Source organism: Parasteatoda tepidariorum, chromosome 2 (genome assembly GCF_043381705.1).
Source record: "Parasteatoda tepidariorum isolate YZ-2023 chromosome 2, CAS_Ptep_4.0, whole genome shotgun sequence".
NCBI lineage: Eukaryota > Metazoa > Arthropoda > Arachnida > Araneae > Theridiidae > Parasteatoda > Parasteatoda tepidariorum.
In genome coordinates, this window is record NC_092205.1 from 101,735,893 (window position 1) to 101,755,684 (window position 19,792).

General features: G+C 30.0%; 1 protein-coding gene across 1 annotated transcript in view; it reads right to left on the reverse strand.

Annotated features, from left to right (window-relative positions):
- LOC107457233 (maestro heat like repeat family protein c11.1) overlaps positions 1 to 19,792 on the reverse strand; it is a gene marked incomplete in the record, with an annotated part of 83,214 nt that overhangs the window by 11,925 nt on the left and 51,497 nt on the right. The window contains 9 exon segments of the mRNA XM_071178017.1: positions 3,556 to 3,744; positions 4,806 to 5,067; positions 5,280 to 5,417; positions 7,111 to 7,301; positions 9,674 to 9,833; positions 14,438 to 14,592; positions 17,204 to 17,356; positions 18,214 to 18,326; positions 19,467 to 19,602. Coding sequence (XP_071034118.1) covers positions 3,556 to 3,744; positions 4,806 to 5,067; positions 5,280 to 5,417; positions 7,111 to 7,301; positions 9,674 to 9,833; positions 14,438 to 14,592; positions 17,204 to 17,356; positions 18,214 to 18,326; positions 19,467 to 19,602 — 1,497 coding nt within the window.

Genomic DNA, 19,792 nt, shown 5'->3' on the forward strand with positions numbered 1-19,792 from the left:
GAATTCATTGAATCAAAGTAAATTTAATTCCTTTATTTTTGAACATTTTATAATTTTGTAGAAGATGGGTGTTGGAGTGAAGTGATTTAAAGAATGATAAATAAATATAATCTAATTAAATAACATTCATTGAAACATACGGAATAATATACAGTGAACTTTCGCTACTACGATATCCAATACAAGAAGAATTCCCTTTATTGCGATTATGCTTCGTAGTCCCGACGAACTTGCATATGAATTAATGACATGCTCCTCTCAATATTACGATATTCTCTGAAGCAATAAACCTCTGTAAAACGATTTTTTTGACCAAAATTCAACCTTATTTTCTCCATTTATTATTGGATTTCAAATAATGTAAAAAATCTTATTTTATCATCTTTTCTGACAAGAGAAGACTCACTGCTGACCACCCCAAGAGCTTCCATTCATAGAATGTAACATTACTATCTGATTTCATTTCTTTCATGTTAAAAGCTGATCATGAGTCACAAATGACCACAAGCATCACATTCAGACCTGAAAGAGAATTTTTTCTGCAGAGGGTGGGTGGAGTACCATTCACAAATGAAAATCATTTTTCTCCTTTGGTTTCAATGCATACTTTGTTGGTTTAACTTGACAGTAAAAAAAATAGTTTTCAGGTATATTTACAATCTTATTTTCTGAATTTATTTGAATTGTTTTTAATATTTAACCATAATTAACACTCTGAAAATGGTTATATATTATGCAATTTTTTGCATAATATATAAATACACATTTATAGTTAATACATATATAACATTAAAATTTAAAAAAATTTTACTCCGATTGTGTACTTTTGAAGAATGAAAAAGTGTTTTGATCAGAGGAAAAAATGAGAATCGTTGCTTATCTTCACCTTCATTAAATCGGATTACCAATTCGGTAATATCGGTATTTTTTATTCATTGTTTCTACGGAGATTCATTTGGGGATTCAGAAAATATTCGTTACATTGAAATTTACACTATATCGGATTTCACTAAATCAGGATTTGAGTGTATTAACGCTACATTTGCATTGAAGATCACCTTTCACTACAAGTTTATTTTCTTAGCAATAATACAATCAACTTCATAACTATTTTAAACATAAATTTGCTTCAATAGTGTTAAGGTTGGTAATATGTGTAGAATCTGATAAATTATAAGCCACTACTAGATGGCATATAATAAAATGCTATTCAGAGCCACTAGATGGTATTCTTATAATGTTAACAGAACATAGAATTCAAAGAAGGCAGATGTATGCCTAATGTGTAATGTAAAGAAATAAAATTTTTGTTATTGTTTTGAAATAAAAGCTCATCTTTGAATTTTAGAATATGTGCACCAGCCTGAAAAATTGATGGTTCAACTTTTCTTTATAGTATAGTTTAAGTTATAGTAAGTTAATTATTGTTAACTTTCGTTAAATTTTCAATAGCATAGCCTCACTGTCATTTAAAAACATAATTTTCCTTTCAAAAACTGTGTAATATAAAAGCATATAAGAGTAGTTTATGGGTTACAAATTAGTTTACAGCAGAACTTTCGATTTTATTTTATCAACTGTGATGAACAACTGATCCATATCTGATTTGTGACAACATAAACGTTCAACTTCAGAGCCATGCAAATTTGAATGAGACTTAGAAGATAAAGGAACTCCTCATTCAAGCATTGGCATATGAACTCGAAACTTTTTGAGAGTTAAACTTTCAGTTTCACTTTAAAAGTGAAACTTTTTGCATTTGCATTACCTGGAGAAAGAAACATTCCATCGAATTGGCAGCTGAAAGTAATATAAGAACTGATCAGTCATTACTATAGGATTTGAATCTGTTGGTAATTTGTGGACAACAAGTGCTTTATTCCTAAAGCTATCTTGGCTCATAGCAATAACTTTTATTTTATATTATAACATTCGTTGAACAACTAACCTGATTTTTTGGGTTTACGACTACTAATGTCCAACTCCGTGGTCTTGTAATTTTGAACCCGATCAAGAAGACAAGGAAACTGCTGGATCAAGTATTGGGAGAAATTTGCCTTCCAGGAGGACTTTTTTGATGGAACGAATCCAAATTTGCGTTAAATAGAGAGGAACCTCCCACGATTAGCCTGATGGCAAGGGGACTCTAACCCATGATGCATCTACCATTGAGGATATTCCAAGTCAGCACTGTGATCGGTGCGAGCCGGATGCGGAATTCGTATCGACCAGCCATCTCTGAGATTCGAACCTGGTTTACTTCATTGGAATGCAAACACTCTGTCCCCTGAGCCAACGCTGCTTTATAGCAATAACTTGTAAATTGCACTAATTTTAAGTATTCATTTTAATGTAATTCTTATCAAAATTATTGATGTAAACCTTTAAGAATAGCTTTGTGAGTTACAGTTAAGTAGAAAAATGTCGATGCACAAATTTAGATTTTAGAGTATTAGAGTCAAACCTTGTCGAACATAGGTTTAATCCTTAGTGCGATATTGATGAGTATGTTTCTGACATCTTCCTCGGCCACTTGTGCCAGGATGGCTGACAGGCCACTCATTGCCTCGAGTGTGATGCGACATCCTGGATCCNTATGCGTTACAAATTAGTTTACAGCAGCACTTTCGATTGTATTTTATCAACTGTGATGAACAGCTGATCCATATCTGATTTGTGACAACATAAACGTTCAACTTCAGAGCCATGTAAATTAATTTGAATGAGACTTAGAAGATAAAAGAACTCCTCATTTAAGCATTGGCATATGAACTTGAAACTTTTTGTTTTGAGAGTTAAACTTTTAGTTTTACTTTAAACGTGAAATTTTTTGCATTTGCATTACCTAGAGAAAGAAACATTCCATCTAATGGGCAGCTGAAAGTAACATAAAAATTGATCAGTCATTACTATAGGATTTGAATCTGTTGGTAATTTGTGGACAACAAGTGCATTATTCCCAAAGCTATCTTGGCTCATAGCAATAACTTTTTATTTTATATTATAACCGTCATCGAACAGCTAACCTAAATTTTTTGGTTTACGACTACTAATGCTCAACTCCGTGGTCTTGTAATTTTGAACCCGATCAAAAAGACAAGGAAACTGCTGGATCAAGTAGTGGGAGAAATTTGCCCTCCAGGAGGACTTTTTTGATGGAACGAACCCACATTTGCGTTAAATAGAGGGGAAGATTTCAAGAACCTCCCACGGTTAGCCTGATGGCAAGGGGACCCTAACCCATGATGTGTCTACCATTGAGGATATTCCAAGCCAGCACTGTGATCGGTGCGAGCCGGATGCGGAATTCGTATCGACCAGAGATTCGACTGAGATTCGAACCTGGTTAACTTAATTGGAATGCAAACACTCTGTCCTCTGAGCCAATGCTGCTTTATAGCAATAACTTGTAAATTGCACAAATTTTAAGTATTCGTTTTAATGTATTTCTTATCAAAATTATTGATGTAAACCTTTAACAATAGCTTCATGATTTATAGTTAAGTAGAAAAATGTCGATGCACAAATTTAGATTTTAGAGTATTAGAGTCAAACCTTGTCGAACATAGGTTTAATCCTTAGTGCGATATTGATGAGTATGTTTCTGACATCTTCCTCGGCCACTTGTGCGAGGATGGCTGACAGGCCACTCATTGCCTCGAGTGTGATGCGACATCCTGGATCCTCCCTTTCATCCATTCCTGTCATCATGGCTGACAAGATGGTGGTCGAGTATCTCTCTATCTACAAATACAGTAATGTGATCATGTATTGAGACCATGTTAATAATGAACTGAGAGCAAAATAAAAATAAATAGAATTTTCGTCCTAATGATTCAATTTGTGGGAATTAAGATATAATCTTAATGCTAACCTAATGATAATCTAAACAAAACATATACTTTTTTTGAGTAAATAGAATTTTTTAGGAACTTGTTTTAATTCTTTAAGTTCACAGAATGAGAAAATAGCTGCAATTAGGAAAATGTGGTCACAATAAGTTAGTCAAAAAACTGGTTAAAAGTATACCTGGATATTAATTACACTGTTTACCTATTATACCATATCTTTGTAAATTATTCAATTTAAGCAAATCAAAATATTTTGAACACTATTATAAAACTCAAAAATTCCAAAGCTTTAAAGAAGTGATAAGATTCCAAAGATCTTAAAGAGTTTTAACTTATTATAAATATAGATACTTTCTTAATAAACAATTTATCAATGGTAGAAAAATAACTGTATTGTTACGTAGAAATTTTTTTAAATCATTTTATACTATATCTTGTTAAATAACAAATCTAAATGTGTCCAAATTTTTTCCAAAATTAAAATTTAAATATTGTACATTTTGTTATTTTAACACTCAGAAACAAGTCTACTCATATAAACATATTTGTCGTTGAAAATGATATAGTTTAAAAAGTGATAATAAAAAATTTTGAAATCAGGATTTGTCTGAAAATTTTTTTTTAACAGCTGTTTTTATTTATAAGCATTTATTTCAGTTTTTTAAATTATTAAAATTGTTTGTAAACATGAAAATTCAATCATGAGATCAACAGTTAATTATTTTATTACACTCTACACTTTTCTACTTAATAACAATGATAAGGCTTGTACAGCAGCTTGTTGTTATAATGCACATGTTGTTCTCTTTTTTGTCTCTTTATTGATTATAATATAAAATAACTATGCCATATGGTAGAGCATGGCATAGAAAGTATTTGAAATCGACATAAAAATTTATAATTACTGAAAATACAATAATTTATATCATATTTTTCTTAAATGGAAGAACTTACCTGTTCCTTATCAAGCATTGAAATATTTCCAAGACCAGAGATGCACAGCCGGCGTACGACGGAAGAGGAATCCACCAGCCTTCCTAGGAGGCTGTTCATGAGGGGTTCAGTTAAGTTCTTGCATCCCTTGTAACACTGGGACAAGAATTCCACAAAGAAAGCAACAGCAACTATGCGGTGTATGTCGACTGAGCTGTTCAGCAGGGGGTTCAAGAAAGTTACGAGTTTTGGAACTTGCTCAGGAAGATTAAGGCAAATGGATCTGTTTAAAAACACAATGAAAAATCATGTAATTTTACTTATAAATATTGTCAAGAAGGACATGAGCTTAAAAGAGTAACATAATTTCAGTTACTTAAATAAGACACATAATAGAGATCTTATAATGACATATAATGAGACATATAATATATATATAATAGAGACATAATAATAGAGACATATATAATAGAGACATATAATGAGAGATCTCACCTGCCGAGTGCAGCAACAGCTTCAGGAAATTTGTCTTCTTCTTCCATCATTCCCCAATAACCACCATCTGTGAGGGAAGCCACAATCATCTCCTGCTTCACACACAACAGGAAGAATTTCAACGTCTCAATGGCGATTCTGAAAACACATATAATACTTTATCTAACATGTTTCTAAAACATGTTTTTTTGGAAATAAAATCTTTATATATACATTACCCTATAATACAAATTACCCAATAATAACAACAATTAAATTATTGTAATTTATTTTTAATATTTCAATTATACTAACATTTAAACAAGGGATGGGCAAACTTTTTTGGTCAAGGCCAAAAATGAGGAAGAAGAAAAAGTTTGGTAGGCCAAATACAAACTTCTAAAATAAAAAAACTAGATTCAAGTTTTAATTTAAATATTTAGAGAGATGAATGAAAATGCGATTTCATTTTTAAAGTTCCTGATATTGAGGTTCGAAGTGAGATGTGCTTATTTTAAGGAACGAGGCTAAACGCTTGCCTGTTAGTCTACTTCTAAAATGATTTTTTCTAAGGTTCAGAGTTGAAAACATTTTTTCACATATATAAGATTAGGCAAATATAGTACGGATTTTCTGGGCATGAGATATTCAATTTGGGAAGCTAGATTTTGGTAATGATTTGTAAAACTCAAACTTTAGAATATTTAGAAACAACTTCTTCAGATGATAGTTAGATTGGAACTCAATTATATTCAAGCTGCAAATCCGACCTCACTATTTCACAATTTACGTTGAAAGGCATGGTAAAAATATATAATTCCGTTTGAATGGCACTGAAATCTTGAATTCTACATTCAAACTCAAAATGGAGTTTTTTAAAGCTATCTTAATAATTCTGCCTCTGCCAGGTAGCTATTTCCATAAATTTATGCTTTATAGAACAAAAATAGATAAAAAGGTCACCAGTACTTTGTTAAAAAAAGAAAGACAAAAATAGCTTTAAACAAAGAAGACAAGAGAATGGATGTATAATGTATATAGTTTATTTTCGCCACAGTTCTGTAAGTTAAAATTCTATCCGCTGGTCGAATGGCCTGAGGCGTCGTAGTTTGCCCATCCCTGATTTAAACAATTCAACTAATTATAAGCATACATTTTAAAAGCATCGTTAAAAATACAAAATAATAACAAATAAAGTAATAGCTGTTCACTATACCCTAGAAGAAAAAATATATAAATGCTTTTTTGGAAAAAAATATATATGTTAAAAGATTTTTTAAAAAAATTACAGAAGTTGTTAACAGCAGAAAATATTCTTCTAGGATGTAACAATTTTCTAAGCAGGAGCACTTTTAATATCACAGGAGTGATTGTGAGCCCAACTCAAAAATCCTGAAAATTTCCTAAGTAAAATCATTAATGACGCATTTCAAAAAATTAATGTATTTATAAACTTAAATCATTGATATTTTCACAATGTGAAATTTTAAATAAATTTATATGCAGCATAATTTAAATTAATAATTAAGTATTTAGTTTACTTTTATCTCTAATCACATTTACTATTCTACCAGAAAAAATGTTTACAAAATGAAAGAGATGCCAATTATAAATTCTAGATCCAATATTTTTAAATAAAATATACAATAATTTTTATCTATAATTGTGATCGAGGATTTCTGTAAACTTCTGGATTTCCAGAAATTTCCGGATTGCAGTTAGTGAAAAATCTGGAAATCCGGATTTTTTCCAGAGCACAATCTTCTTTGCTATCATTATAATAAGAAAATGTAATCATCATTGATTTAAAAAAAAAAAAAGGATTTGTTGGGGAAATAGAATATAATCTTACCTGATTGGAGAAGAGGAAGAAGACATTTTTGTGTCATTCTTTTTCTGTTTCTCAACTGTGTAGGTGGGGAAGACTGCTCCTAAATAAGCTCCAGCAACAAGAACAAGAGAAGCAAATATTTTATCAAAATGTTCTTTGCCACAATTCTCCATTTCAGGTACTTTAAAGATCTCACGGAAGGCACAGACGGCCTAAGACACAAGAATCACAAATCAGCAAACATACATATGATAGTTCATATGAACAATTATGCAATGAGACAAAAGATTGAATTTAGAATTTTATGAATAGAAATCTTTTATTATTATTATTTAAGCATAGTTACTGTAATGTTAAAATTACAGTCAAATCACAATTCATCGTTCCCATAACTTTTGTTTTCCTGTATGTATCGTCTTGTTTCAATGGTCCCAGCAGAAACGCTCTTGTTATTATATTAATATATCTTTTCAGATTGTTTGTGAAGCCAGCAGATTCTTGTGCCTATCATCTGGAAATTCTACGGACATTTAAAAAAAATATTGAAGTTATTTTGTTTTGCAATTAAAAACTGTATCTCCTGGATGATAGTGATGAAGAAGAGAATGAGGATTTATTATAGTTTAGAAAAAAGTTTGATGTTTAAGCATCATTTGGTGAAAATGTTGAAGCTTGTGGTTTTGTCGTTTATTGAAGAAGCGAGGTAAAAAAGCTAAAGAAGTGCAAAGTGATGAATGCGGCAAAACGCAATGCTAAGATTTGCAGTAGGCCTTGAAGCCTTTAAAAGAATGAGAGACTTCTTGTATTCCTTCAAACTTGTAAAAAAGAAACATCAATCTATTACAAATGTTGAAAATTAATAGTTTGCGCTTAGAAGGAGTGTTCAAACCAAAATTTCCAAACATTTTAAATAACTGAATGTGTTTATTTATGTTTCTTTTACATTAAAAAAATAATTTTTTATATCCATTGTCAGTTTACTAATTTTCAAACCAATTACTTGTTCATCATTTTTCTTACACTTTTAAGTCATTTTTTGACAGGGTCCATAGCCAAATCTTTGAATCAAAAATAAGCACTTTTTAAAAACTTTTCAAGCACTTTACAAAAATTTTCAAGCACTCAAAAAATTCATATTCAATCAATGATATTATTAAAAAACAAAAACTTTTTATAAACAATTTTAGCATTAAAAAAAACCCAAAAAGAAACGGGCGTNCACCAAAACATCAGAACAAACTTGAGCCATAAATGGATTCAGCCCAAGGACAGAATTTAAAAACAAAAGCTAATGTCCTAATCCCTTCTTCCACCTCCACCACAATCTTTTCTAAATTGCACAGTCCCATAGCAGTCAAAGGTTTCTACATTCGTTTAGCAACTGTGCGAGAATTTTATGTGTCATTCTAGTTTAACAGAGCTCTAATGGAGCAAATTTTTAAGCAAGCAAAGTATCGCTAAGTTGATGATATTTCAACTGTTTGGCGATACATTTCCGTCTAAAAAAAGTGGGCATAATGGATGAAATAATTTAAATTAGTGAGATTAAAAAAATTATCGAAGGAAAAATTTCCAGCTTTTCTTTAAAATTCCCTGATTTTTCCAGGCTTTTATCTAAATTTCCCTGATTTTTCCAGGTTTTCTCCAGTATAAAAAAATTCCATGATAATTCCAGGTTTTCAAGGTTTTCCAGGAGGGTGGCCACTCTGACTGACGGATTGTACTGATATTTTGTTTAAAAAAACTTCATTTAAGAAAGAAACCTAAAATATACTTTCTACACCCGATTCTGTCCCACAAATTACGGATGCTTCAAAAAATCACATAAAGAAAATTGAAAGGCAATAGAAATGTATGTCTTGTAGCGTTTAGCTTAGTTGAATAGAGAATTCATTTTAAACAAATTAAAGTATGCAACTTTCTTAAAATTTGATTTCTCAATAACTTTTCAACTGATTTTGCTCAAATTTTGTATTTTGCCATGCAAAATTACATACTTCAAAATGATATAAAAAATCGTATACCTTACAATTCAAATTTTTTTTTACTATTATTAAATAAAATAATAAATTTTTATTAAAAGTTATGTTTTGCATGGAGTTATATTTAGATAAACAAATTTTTCTGTGCAAAATTTTTTTAAATTTGTTTTATAAGTTTTTGAGATATGGTGAAATAAGCGAAATATGAAATTAATATTAAAGGGTCTAAAATTTTGCCTGATCTTCTGACCAAACTATTGGGATCATATTTCTAGATTATGGCTGCCTCCCTACATTTTTTGGGGCAGGGGTGAAAGACATCAGATTCCGTCGGAAAAAAGCAATGTTTATACAGAGAATGTATGTTTTATTGTCTGATTTCCTAACTTCAAATATCTTCTGCGCAAATTAATTAGCATATTTGTGGTCCTACACCTTAGAATCGTTAACATTGAGTCATAGAATCTGAAGATCATTAAATCAAAATTTATCCAGTGAGGTCCGCTTTTTATTTTCCCCACGGTAGATTAATATATTAATCAATAGATATATTACAAACAAATCATAATCAATTAATTAAACAAGTGATGATAGTGACTTACAGATAATGGTTTGTGGTTTGCTACGTTAGCAATACTTCTGCCATGTGGATCTGGCGGGGACGACACAACATTATCCGAAAATATATCCAAAAAATATTCAATTACATGATTAGAGATAATTTTTTCTGCACAAAGAGTCTGCCAAATATCTACAGTATTTCTAAAAGAAAATTGCAATGTGATAAGTTATAAATATAAAAATAAATCTTAAAAATTATCAAAATCATGATAAAAACTGAACTTAAATAAAATAACATTCGTTCATTTTCTGAAAAACAAAACTATTGGGTTCCAGAATTGAACCAATAACTTCGAAAAATAATACGCAAAACACAGACACATTTAAGATGTTTTCAAGTTAACTCCATCTGTTGTAAAGAACTTCTGTGCTCAACTGTAACAACCTGTAAAACAACATTTAAAGTTGTGAAATTGAGTCACTCACTATTTTTAAATCTAAAACTTATATAGTCCCTTGAATTAATTTGGTATTTTTTACACTTTCCCTTATGGAGGTGGACTGGAATGTTACTCCCCTCAAATTGGTAGAATGGCAGCTGCATCGCCTTTCTTTTTTATCTATCCACATGAAACTTTTCACTTCTACATTTTTTGTTGATTCTTAGCCTTAACCATCTTAAATATTTAAATACTTTTATTTTACCTTTTTGCTGCTTTTTTAACCGTACCTTCTAATTTTTTCTAACCGTAATTTGTTTACAGCATTTTTCTACTAAAGGGGCTGACGGCGTTTGGCGCAGCGCATTCGATTTTTGTATTTTATTTTTGTCGTTTCTCTACGTTAAACGGAACCTTTTCCTTTCTCCACCTTCCCCCCTAAGGCGACCAGGAAGGCTGGTTTAATTACAGCTTATCTTTTTTTTCATCAAATATTTATAATGGTACTGTACATCTTTTTTTTTAAATCTGCAGTCTACAAAATGGCCTGTTTTTTGTGTGTTGATGATACGGAATCTTCCACCTACTAGTTGATTGATTGAGCAAGGTGTCAAGAATGGTGTCTGATGAGATCCCTAAGAGTGTGTCCTGAAATTCTCATATCCAGATCACTACCTTCATCCATGAGATTGCTGTTGTGCCTAGACATACTTCACCAGAGTGCTTTTTCTGTCTTTTTGTATCTAACTGATGCCCACAAGGACTAAATAAAGATTTGTTGCTATTCTTTTCCAACGACTCGTGGTTAGTGATGCATGCATCTGACTCTTTCTTTTCAACAAAGGACGATTTAGAACCTGGGATATTGTGGAACAACACTTGCAGGTATTCCAATTATGCGTTCATTGCCTAAGTTTACCTTTTAATTAATTCAGCACTATGTGGCAAAAGTTCTTTTGGAAAACTCTTCAATTCACATGTTTTTAAAACCTTGTTCCTTTTGCAAATTTTTCAATTTTGATAGAAGTCTGCAATTTGCAAAAATATGGTGAATTATCAAATTTCGTATCTTCAGAAAAGGAAGGGGAAAAAATGATAAAAGAACAAGGTTCAAATATGTCGAAGTCGTTAAGGAAGGTTCAAGGTCAGAATGAAAGATCAATACTGTAAATATTAATTCTGAAATTTTTATATTAAACTACAGAAGCACACTATGCCGAATAAAATAGTGAACACCCAAAATAACTTTTGATCCAATGATCAGATTTTTATGTACTAAGATTCAATCTTAAAGACTTAAAGGCCAAATCTTAAATATACCAATAAATTAGTGCAGACGGTATTTTAAGATAAAAAATCAGACACAGCATACTTTCTGTGAATAAAGATGGTTCTTTTTTATAGATTTAGATTCTTAATTTTCAAAATAAAAGTGGTAGCTTTGATTTGAGAAATACGATCCCAAATAGTTTGACCGGGAGAGAGGTTCAAGGTTTGAACCCCTTAATGTTAATTTTTCGCAAACGACTTTATCTCTCATACATCTTGACTTTATCTCCCATACATCTTTGGCGAATCAAAAAATATTTACACACACAATTATAAAATTAATTTATCCAAAGATAATTCCACATTAAAAGTAAATTTTATCCATCATTTATTAGTTTTATTGATTATTTGTTGTTCAAACATTTTTTAATTATATGCAAGTTTTTACATCTTCTTAAAATAGGTAATTTTAAGCAACAAAATATAAAGTTTGAACAAACTAGGTTAAATAGTAACTGATTCGTCTAAATTTTAAAAGATGTGTACATAAAAATTTGAACTCTCACAAACTATTAACCAATTTCATTTAAAGTTTTGCACACCTTGCAAGTAAATAATTTTTGACTAAAATGATAAAAATAATAATTAAAAATGTTTTTTTTACATGGAAAGTATCTTTGGATACATGAATTTTTCGACTGGTTCACTTAAATAGTTTTAATAGTTAGGGCTATAAAGAATTACACAAAAAGGGAAATTAATATTAAGAGGTTCAAATTTTTATGCTCTTCTAGATAAACTATTAGGACTATATTTTCCAGATTAGGAATATATTAGATTGGAGCTACCCCTATGTTCTGAGGGTCAAAAATCTAATTTGTCAAAAGAGGTATGTTAGGTCAAGGAAAGAGGGTTTTAGTGTCTGAATTCAAGGTCGGGCCTTTAAGCCAGTAAAATTGAGTTGTAGTACATAAAAATCTGATCATTAGATCAAAAGTTATTTAGGGTGGTCACTTTTTTATTTTACCTATGGTACATTATGGCAGGTGGAGGTAAATTTGAAACATATCAAATGGGTTTGCAACTCATAGAATATTTAAAGGATTTATGAGATAAGTTCTGGAAATAAATGAAACAGAATGTAGCATACACTTAATAATAAATTTCTCATTAAAAAAATTCTAGAACATCGATCTATCATTTCCACTCTGATGCATCTATTGACCTTACAATTTTTCCAAATTGCTATCATTCCTTACAATCTGAAGATTCTATTTAGGTGGGGAATTCAATGAGCGGTCACAAAAATTCAAGTGGAATCCCTTGCAGCTCCTTTGAAATACAAATAATTTAAAAATATATTTTGCTTTTAAATATTAATAGTTTTTATTTTAATTTAAACAATCACAAATGATACTTTCTACGTATCACATTCAATCCCTTCTAGCTCATAAAATAAGTACCAATAATTGTATTTTAAAATTTAATGCTATAAGTGGCCAATTAGAAGATTAATAAATGTCAAAGTGAGACAATGCATTTTTTTTTTAGATTGAATTGAATGAAATCAATTACAAGATGATCAGTCTTATAGTTTTGAAGTTATATGCATTTTATAAACAAAAAGTACAAATATGCATTTGTATCTATTTATGCATCTGATTTTGCTATCTAAAAAGAGACCCTTGTAATTCCAATTATTTAAAAATATATTTTGCTTTTAAATAATAATAATATATATATTTTATTTTAAGTAATCACAAATGATGCTTGTTACACATCACATTGAATCCCATCTAATTTATAAATTTAGTGTAAAAGTTACATTTTCAATTCAATGCTATAATTATCTAATATTTTTTCGTTAGTTAGAAGGTATACAAAAGACAAAAACAATTGAAAATTAAAAAATAATTAGATACTAGAGCTATTTTTTTTGGTGCTTTATGCATTATTTAAAAAAATAAAGATGATTTTCATTAATTTTTTTATTCATGTATTAAAATTTAAATGTTGTTAAAAATAAAACTTTTTTTGTCAATTATTGCTGGTTAAGTAATTTATTAATTGAATGTAATTTGTATAAATACTTTGATAGACATTCCGAAAAATATTTCAACAGAAATACTAAAAGACCAATTACTTGTACCCTATTTTCAAGCTATTTTAATGAATATTTGCCCTCGTTGCACCCCCTGATAAAATTTTTGTAGATGTCCTTTTCAGAGGGACAAATTTGCAAAGATTATTTTTCTATATAAATGGTTCATCCATACAATAGGAAATGCTGCTAAAAGTTTTCTAAATGATTAAACTTGAATACTTATTTAAAAATTCTTTTGAGTTAAAACAAATTTTGCAGAATAAGATATCTTGGATGGTTTCATACTGAATGCATAGCTGCTAACATGAGTAGGAAAAAAATCCAGTAGATTTTATGAAATAATATAAATTTCAAGATAATTGTTGCATGATGTACGAAATATTTTACGCATAGGGAATTTTATAGTCATCAAAATAGAAAAACTTCAATATTTTACAGTTTTGATTGACATTAAACATATTCGAAATGTTATGTATTATGTTTACTAATAATTTCAAATATTAATAAGCATTTAATTCATCAAAGATAGTTAGAAATTTTTTTAAATTAATTTAAAAGAGAATTCTGAATAATAATAAAAACATTTTAAAACAAAAAAGTTTGGAACTGATTTCTACAAATGAGGTTCGCTTCATTATGCATCATTTAAATATTCAAGCAAGCAATAATCTGTACAAAAACTCTATTTAAGTAGGGATTTTTTTAGGAAACTTACTCAATTTTAGGGAATTTTCTAAAATGTACAAAAACCAGGAGAATTTTAATTAAAGCAGTAGACCAGGAGAAACTAGCAAAATGCAGTAGTCTACAGGAAATTCCAATAGAGTTGGCAGCTATGTGTATGGCTATTTCAAGTTGTTATGCCTTTCCTGTATACTGTTTAGCCGGAAATTAGTAGTATATTTTTGACATGGATTTACTTATAATTACGTCACTGTTTTTCATAACAATAAAAAAAAAATCTGTTGACAAATGTTTTGTTTAATGCTTACACATCTAAGGGAACAGGTGAATTGAGTAGAGATACAAGAATTGCGGGCAAGTGATGAGTAGCTAAATTCTGGAAGATTCTCAGAGCCCCTTTTCTAGTGTGAGGACAATGGATATAGCATAATTTGTTTCTGACAGCATCAATGAAATTTGGCACCTGAAACAAAAATAAAATAGAACATAAATTTTGAAAATTTTACTTATTTTGCTTCGTTAACCCACTATGAATTGAACTTATTTTAAGAAGGTGCTATTTGAGATTGAAGGCAGACATTATTTTCAATGCATTTGCACAATTCCATTAATACAGACAAAGCATTTACAGACTTTAAATGCACATAAAATCAGATTAAAAAAAAGTTTGGCTGTTTTAATATTTAATCTTGGTATCACTCACACATACTTCAATTTTTAATAAGTTTCTTTAGTTTGAAAATTAAAAACTAGAAGTTTTAGATGCAATACAATACACCTGTATCACTCCAGTTTTATTTTTATTTTCAAAACATAATGAAAATTGCAGTAAGTGTGAATAACTCCAAGAATTATTTTATGAAAAATATTTCAACAGTTTAATTAATTTTAAAACTGAATTTTACGTCCTAAATCTAAAAATTCATTATCGTGAAATTGCTCATTAATAGTATTTTGTTTCATAACCCTAGTTGAACAGCCAACCCAATTTTGGGTTTACGACAACTAATGTTCAACTCTGTAGCCTTGTAATTTTGAACCCAATCCAGAAAACAACTCCTGGATCAAGTATTGGGAGAAATTTGAATTCGTGGAAGACTTTTTGATGGAAGTAACCCTCTTTTGCATTTCATGGAGAGGAAGTCCACAAGAACCTCCCAAGGTTAGCCTGACAGGGGACTCTAACCCATGATCCGTTTACCACTGAGGATATTTTACGTCAGCACTGTGGTCGGTGCGAGCCGGGTGAGGAATTCGTGTCGACCAGACATTGCTGGGATTTGAACCCGGGTTAACCACATTGGAAGGCAAACGTTCTATCCCCTGAGCCACTACCACTCTCATTAATAGTATTTAAATTTTTTTGGTTACTACATCATAGAGTCTTGAGAGAAAGGTGTTGAGAACTATTTTTGGAGGAATTCAAAAAAAAAAAAAAAAAAATGGTGAGTGGCTTAGAAGATCAAATCTAGAGCTCTCATATAATGAACCTGACATTATTAACTTTATTAAACGGCAAAGAATAAAATGGACAGGCCACGTTATCAGAATGGACGGAGCTCTTCCACAAAAAGAGCTTTCAATGCCAGACCAGTTGGCACATAAAAAAGAGGCAGGCCAAATTTGAGATGGATAGATGGCCTAGAGAAAGATCTTTTGGTCTTAAAAACAGAAAATTGGAGAACACTAGCAAAAAAAAGGTTAGCCTGGAAAAAACTTCTTGAGAAGGCTAAGGCCCATCCTGAACTGTCGAGCTATTGATGATGATGATGACATCATAGAGTCAAACATTTTTCTTAGATAAGTAGGGAAAATATTAACTTATACATTTAAATAATAACTAATTCTATAGCTGTTATGGCACACTGGTAAAGTCACTAAATTATCATTGTGAAGTACTGTAGTTTCATTCCAAGAGGCAACGAGAAGCCTACCAAGCTTCAGATCAATTGGTCAAGGACTTGCAACAGAAGTAAAGGGTCATAAAGGGCTCAAGCATCAAAGGCTTGCAACAGAAGTAAAGGGTTATAAATGGCTCATGCATCAAAGGCTTGCAACAGAAGTTAGTGAGTTAAGAATATAGTTTAATACATTATTAATGTACAAAACTGCATTCTACGAATGTTAATTCAGTACTGCAGAATTAAAGATATTAGCTTCATTACTAATTCACTAAAATGAAATGAATTTGTTCGCAAAATATATTTGCCATTAAATCTATTTTATTTAAAGATTTTATGGCATGCAAAACTTAAGCAATAGTAAAATGTTTTTTAAACTGTAATTTCGTCATTTTCAGAAAGCCAATTGGAATGTTTTCATAACAAACGCTTCATTTATAATAAACTGCAAATTGCATAATAAAAAATTTACTTCAAATAGATACTTCTTTGGACAGGTCACAATTTTGGAATCTTAAATCATATTGTCGATTTCAAAACTTTCGAACAAAATGTTAAAGACAACAGCTCTTTTTAATTAAACATGAATTGTTAACTGTTTCCCTTACCAATTTTTTTGAAGAAAAAAAAAAGAAAAAAATCAACATATTTTTTTATTTCATTAATAAATACAAGGAACTAAAACAAACACAAGTTCTAAGTTGAAATTCTAATTTTTTTTTACGCGTGAAAAATATTTAATTTACTGTCAGTTTACCATCCCAAATTATTTTGAGCAAATGAAAAAAGTTAAATATTAGTCTTTGCATATGTTTACATTTTCATCATCTGCATTACTTTTACTTCCGCTCCCGAACGCCATTTTGTAACTTTTTTTCTATGTAAATTCATCAACCATCGTATATATACAATTGTACAAAACACGTCTGCAGTCCCACAAACAACAAACCTTCCAAACAATGATTGGCAAACTTCCAATCACAGCAGATTATTATTACTTTTTGTTTTGCTTGGGGCCGAATAAAAACGAGATAAAACAAAACGTATTGACGAATTCTGCTATGCCCGAGTTAACTCTGGATAATAAATATGTGCAATATATACATACCCGATTAACTCTGGAATAATTAGGGAAGCGGTTAAGGAGAAATATGTGCAAGAAGAAAGCTTTACCTCTATTTTGATTTCCCTGCTCTTGCTCTTTATGACAGTGTTGAGAACAACGGAAGCGCCGGATGAACTCTGTGAATGGGGATCGCAAAGGCCATCCACAAGAGATCTTAAGAATGGATAGAGCTGGTCCAGTGGAAGTTTCTCAGCAACAAACTGAAATATAAAATAGAGATCAATAAATGAAATACTTTTTCTAAGCAATGAGGTACTCATACATGAAAAAAGGTCATAAGATACATACTATCACAGAACTTATATTAGTATAATAGGTACCTATTACAACAGCACCTATAACCATAATTAGGTAATCATAGCATCAGTAATAGTGAGGTAATTTTTATGGCTTCTTATAAAAGATAAATACTAGAAATGATATTCTATTTTGATAACAAATTTAGTATAAACAAAGTTTTTTTTTTAAAAAAAAAGAGCATAACTACCAGAAAGGTTGTCATTATATTTTATCTTGTTTTATAACTGTCGTTGAACAGCCAAACCAATTTTTGGGTATACGACTACTAATGCGTAGCCTTGTAATTTTGAACCCAATCCAGAAGAAGGGGAACTCCTGGATCAAGTATTGGGAGAAATTTACCTTTGTAGAGGACATTTTGATGGAACTAACCCACATTTACATTATATGGAGAGGAAAAAAATTTTGAATATGAATATGGATAAAATAATTCTTTTTCTTCATATTATTATTATAATTTATATTTTGAATTTCAGTACAAATATAATTACAATAATCGAATATATTTTTTAATAACTATTTGATTGTTTTTAATAATTAAAAAAACCAAAATATATTTTTACTTGTAATTGCAGCATTAGAAAAAATATACTGAAGAAACACTGGTACCAGTCTGCATCAAAGGGATAATGAACCCTTTGCACAAATTTACTTAGTTTTCCAAATTTTTTAACTATGTAAGAAATATGAGAAAGCATTTTAATAATACACAGAGCATTTTATTTAAATGGGTTATAAGAAAATGACTCATTCTTACCTTTCCTAAACTTTTAGTTACGATAAACATCGATGATGGATCATCACTTATTATTTGAGATTTTAAAAAATTTAATGTAGTTTCTGGTGACTCATTGAACGAAACTGTTGATACTGAAAAAATAAATGTAATGAATTCCCTGTATCAAATATTAAAACTCATTACAGAATAAGGCTTTACTCTTAAACATACACAAGGGTGAATTTGTTTATGATATATAAAAAGTTTTAACTAACTTTTAAAAACATTTTTATGTTATAGTTACATAGAAAAAAGTCAGAGTAATAACTAAACATTGAAATTTGATGACTTTAGAACTTCATTCATGAATTAAAAATAGTAAAAAATGGACTTCGAATTGAAAAAAATAACCTATTATTTAAACTCTATTATAAACAAAACAATATTATCAGATAGAGTTCCGACTAAAGAGCTATAATTCATTAAGAACTGTTTATTTTTGTCTTCATGCAAAATAAATCAGTAGTCATTTTGAAGAAAACAACTAATATAAAAAACTAGCTTTTGATTATGTAGTTCACTGTGATGTAAAATTCAATCAGGGTGGCCACAAACACTAAAAAAATTAATTAACTATAATAATTACTTGATTTTTTTTGGATTTTAATTAGGATTTTCCTGATTTTTGTAACTGCTGGCATAAATTTAATTATTAAGTGTTTAGTCATGCTCAGAATCATAGCTAGGTCTTACAAAGCCTAAAAACATACTCAGTTTTTGTGCCCCTTTGCATTATTGTGCAAGCCCTAAAGAAGCCTTTTCTGACCACTTTAAAATGATTATGTAAATACCGACAAACTTGGCATTAGAATGTTAAACTTAGCATGGAATAAGATTTTTAACCTTAAATAAAAAAGTTTTTAAAACAATGTTCACTCAATAACTTAATTATCGATTTAATTTAAAATTTAATGCTGTAAGTTACTAATATTGTTCCTATTCCATTTCAATGATTTTATCGCACTTATGTGTTTTATTAAATAAAAGGCATTTATTCTAAGGGTATTTTTAATTCCAAATTCAATATATTGCCAATTTGTTATTAATCATTTTTTGTAACCCATTCACGGTTCAGCACATAAAAACTCATATTTTAAACTGCAATCTTCCACGCATTGCAAAACCGTTTTTCTTATGTTATTAGATATGGAAATAGTGCATTAGGGAAAAACATTCTCACAATTTTTTCCAAATGCAAAACCACCAGAGAAATGAGTTAAAGTTATAGTTACTAGAAAGTTTCATGGCCAAAGCAACTGCAACATCAATCGAGTCGAACGCTAAATGTCGAACTGTGATTTGTGGGTCTGTACACCTTGGCACCAACATTCCGAGAATATTTCCAAGGGTATTGAATGGGGTGTAAGCCTACAAAGAATAATAGAAATGTTTTAGCTAAACCTGAACTTGATCATTACAATATGTAAAACTTATAAAACTGCATACATCACTAAATAATTTTTTTTGATTGAGTTCTATATTTTTACAGAGATAGAAATTTTTTTTAAAAAAAATTGTCGCTTGTCTAAAGGTCCAGTAACTAAGAAATAATACTTTA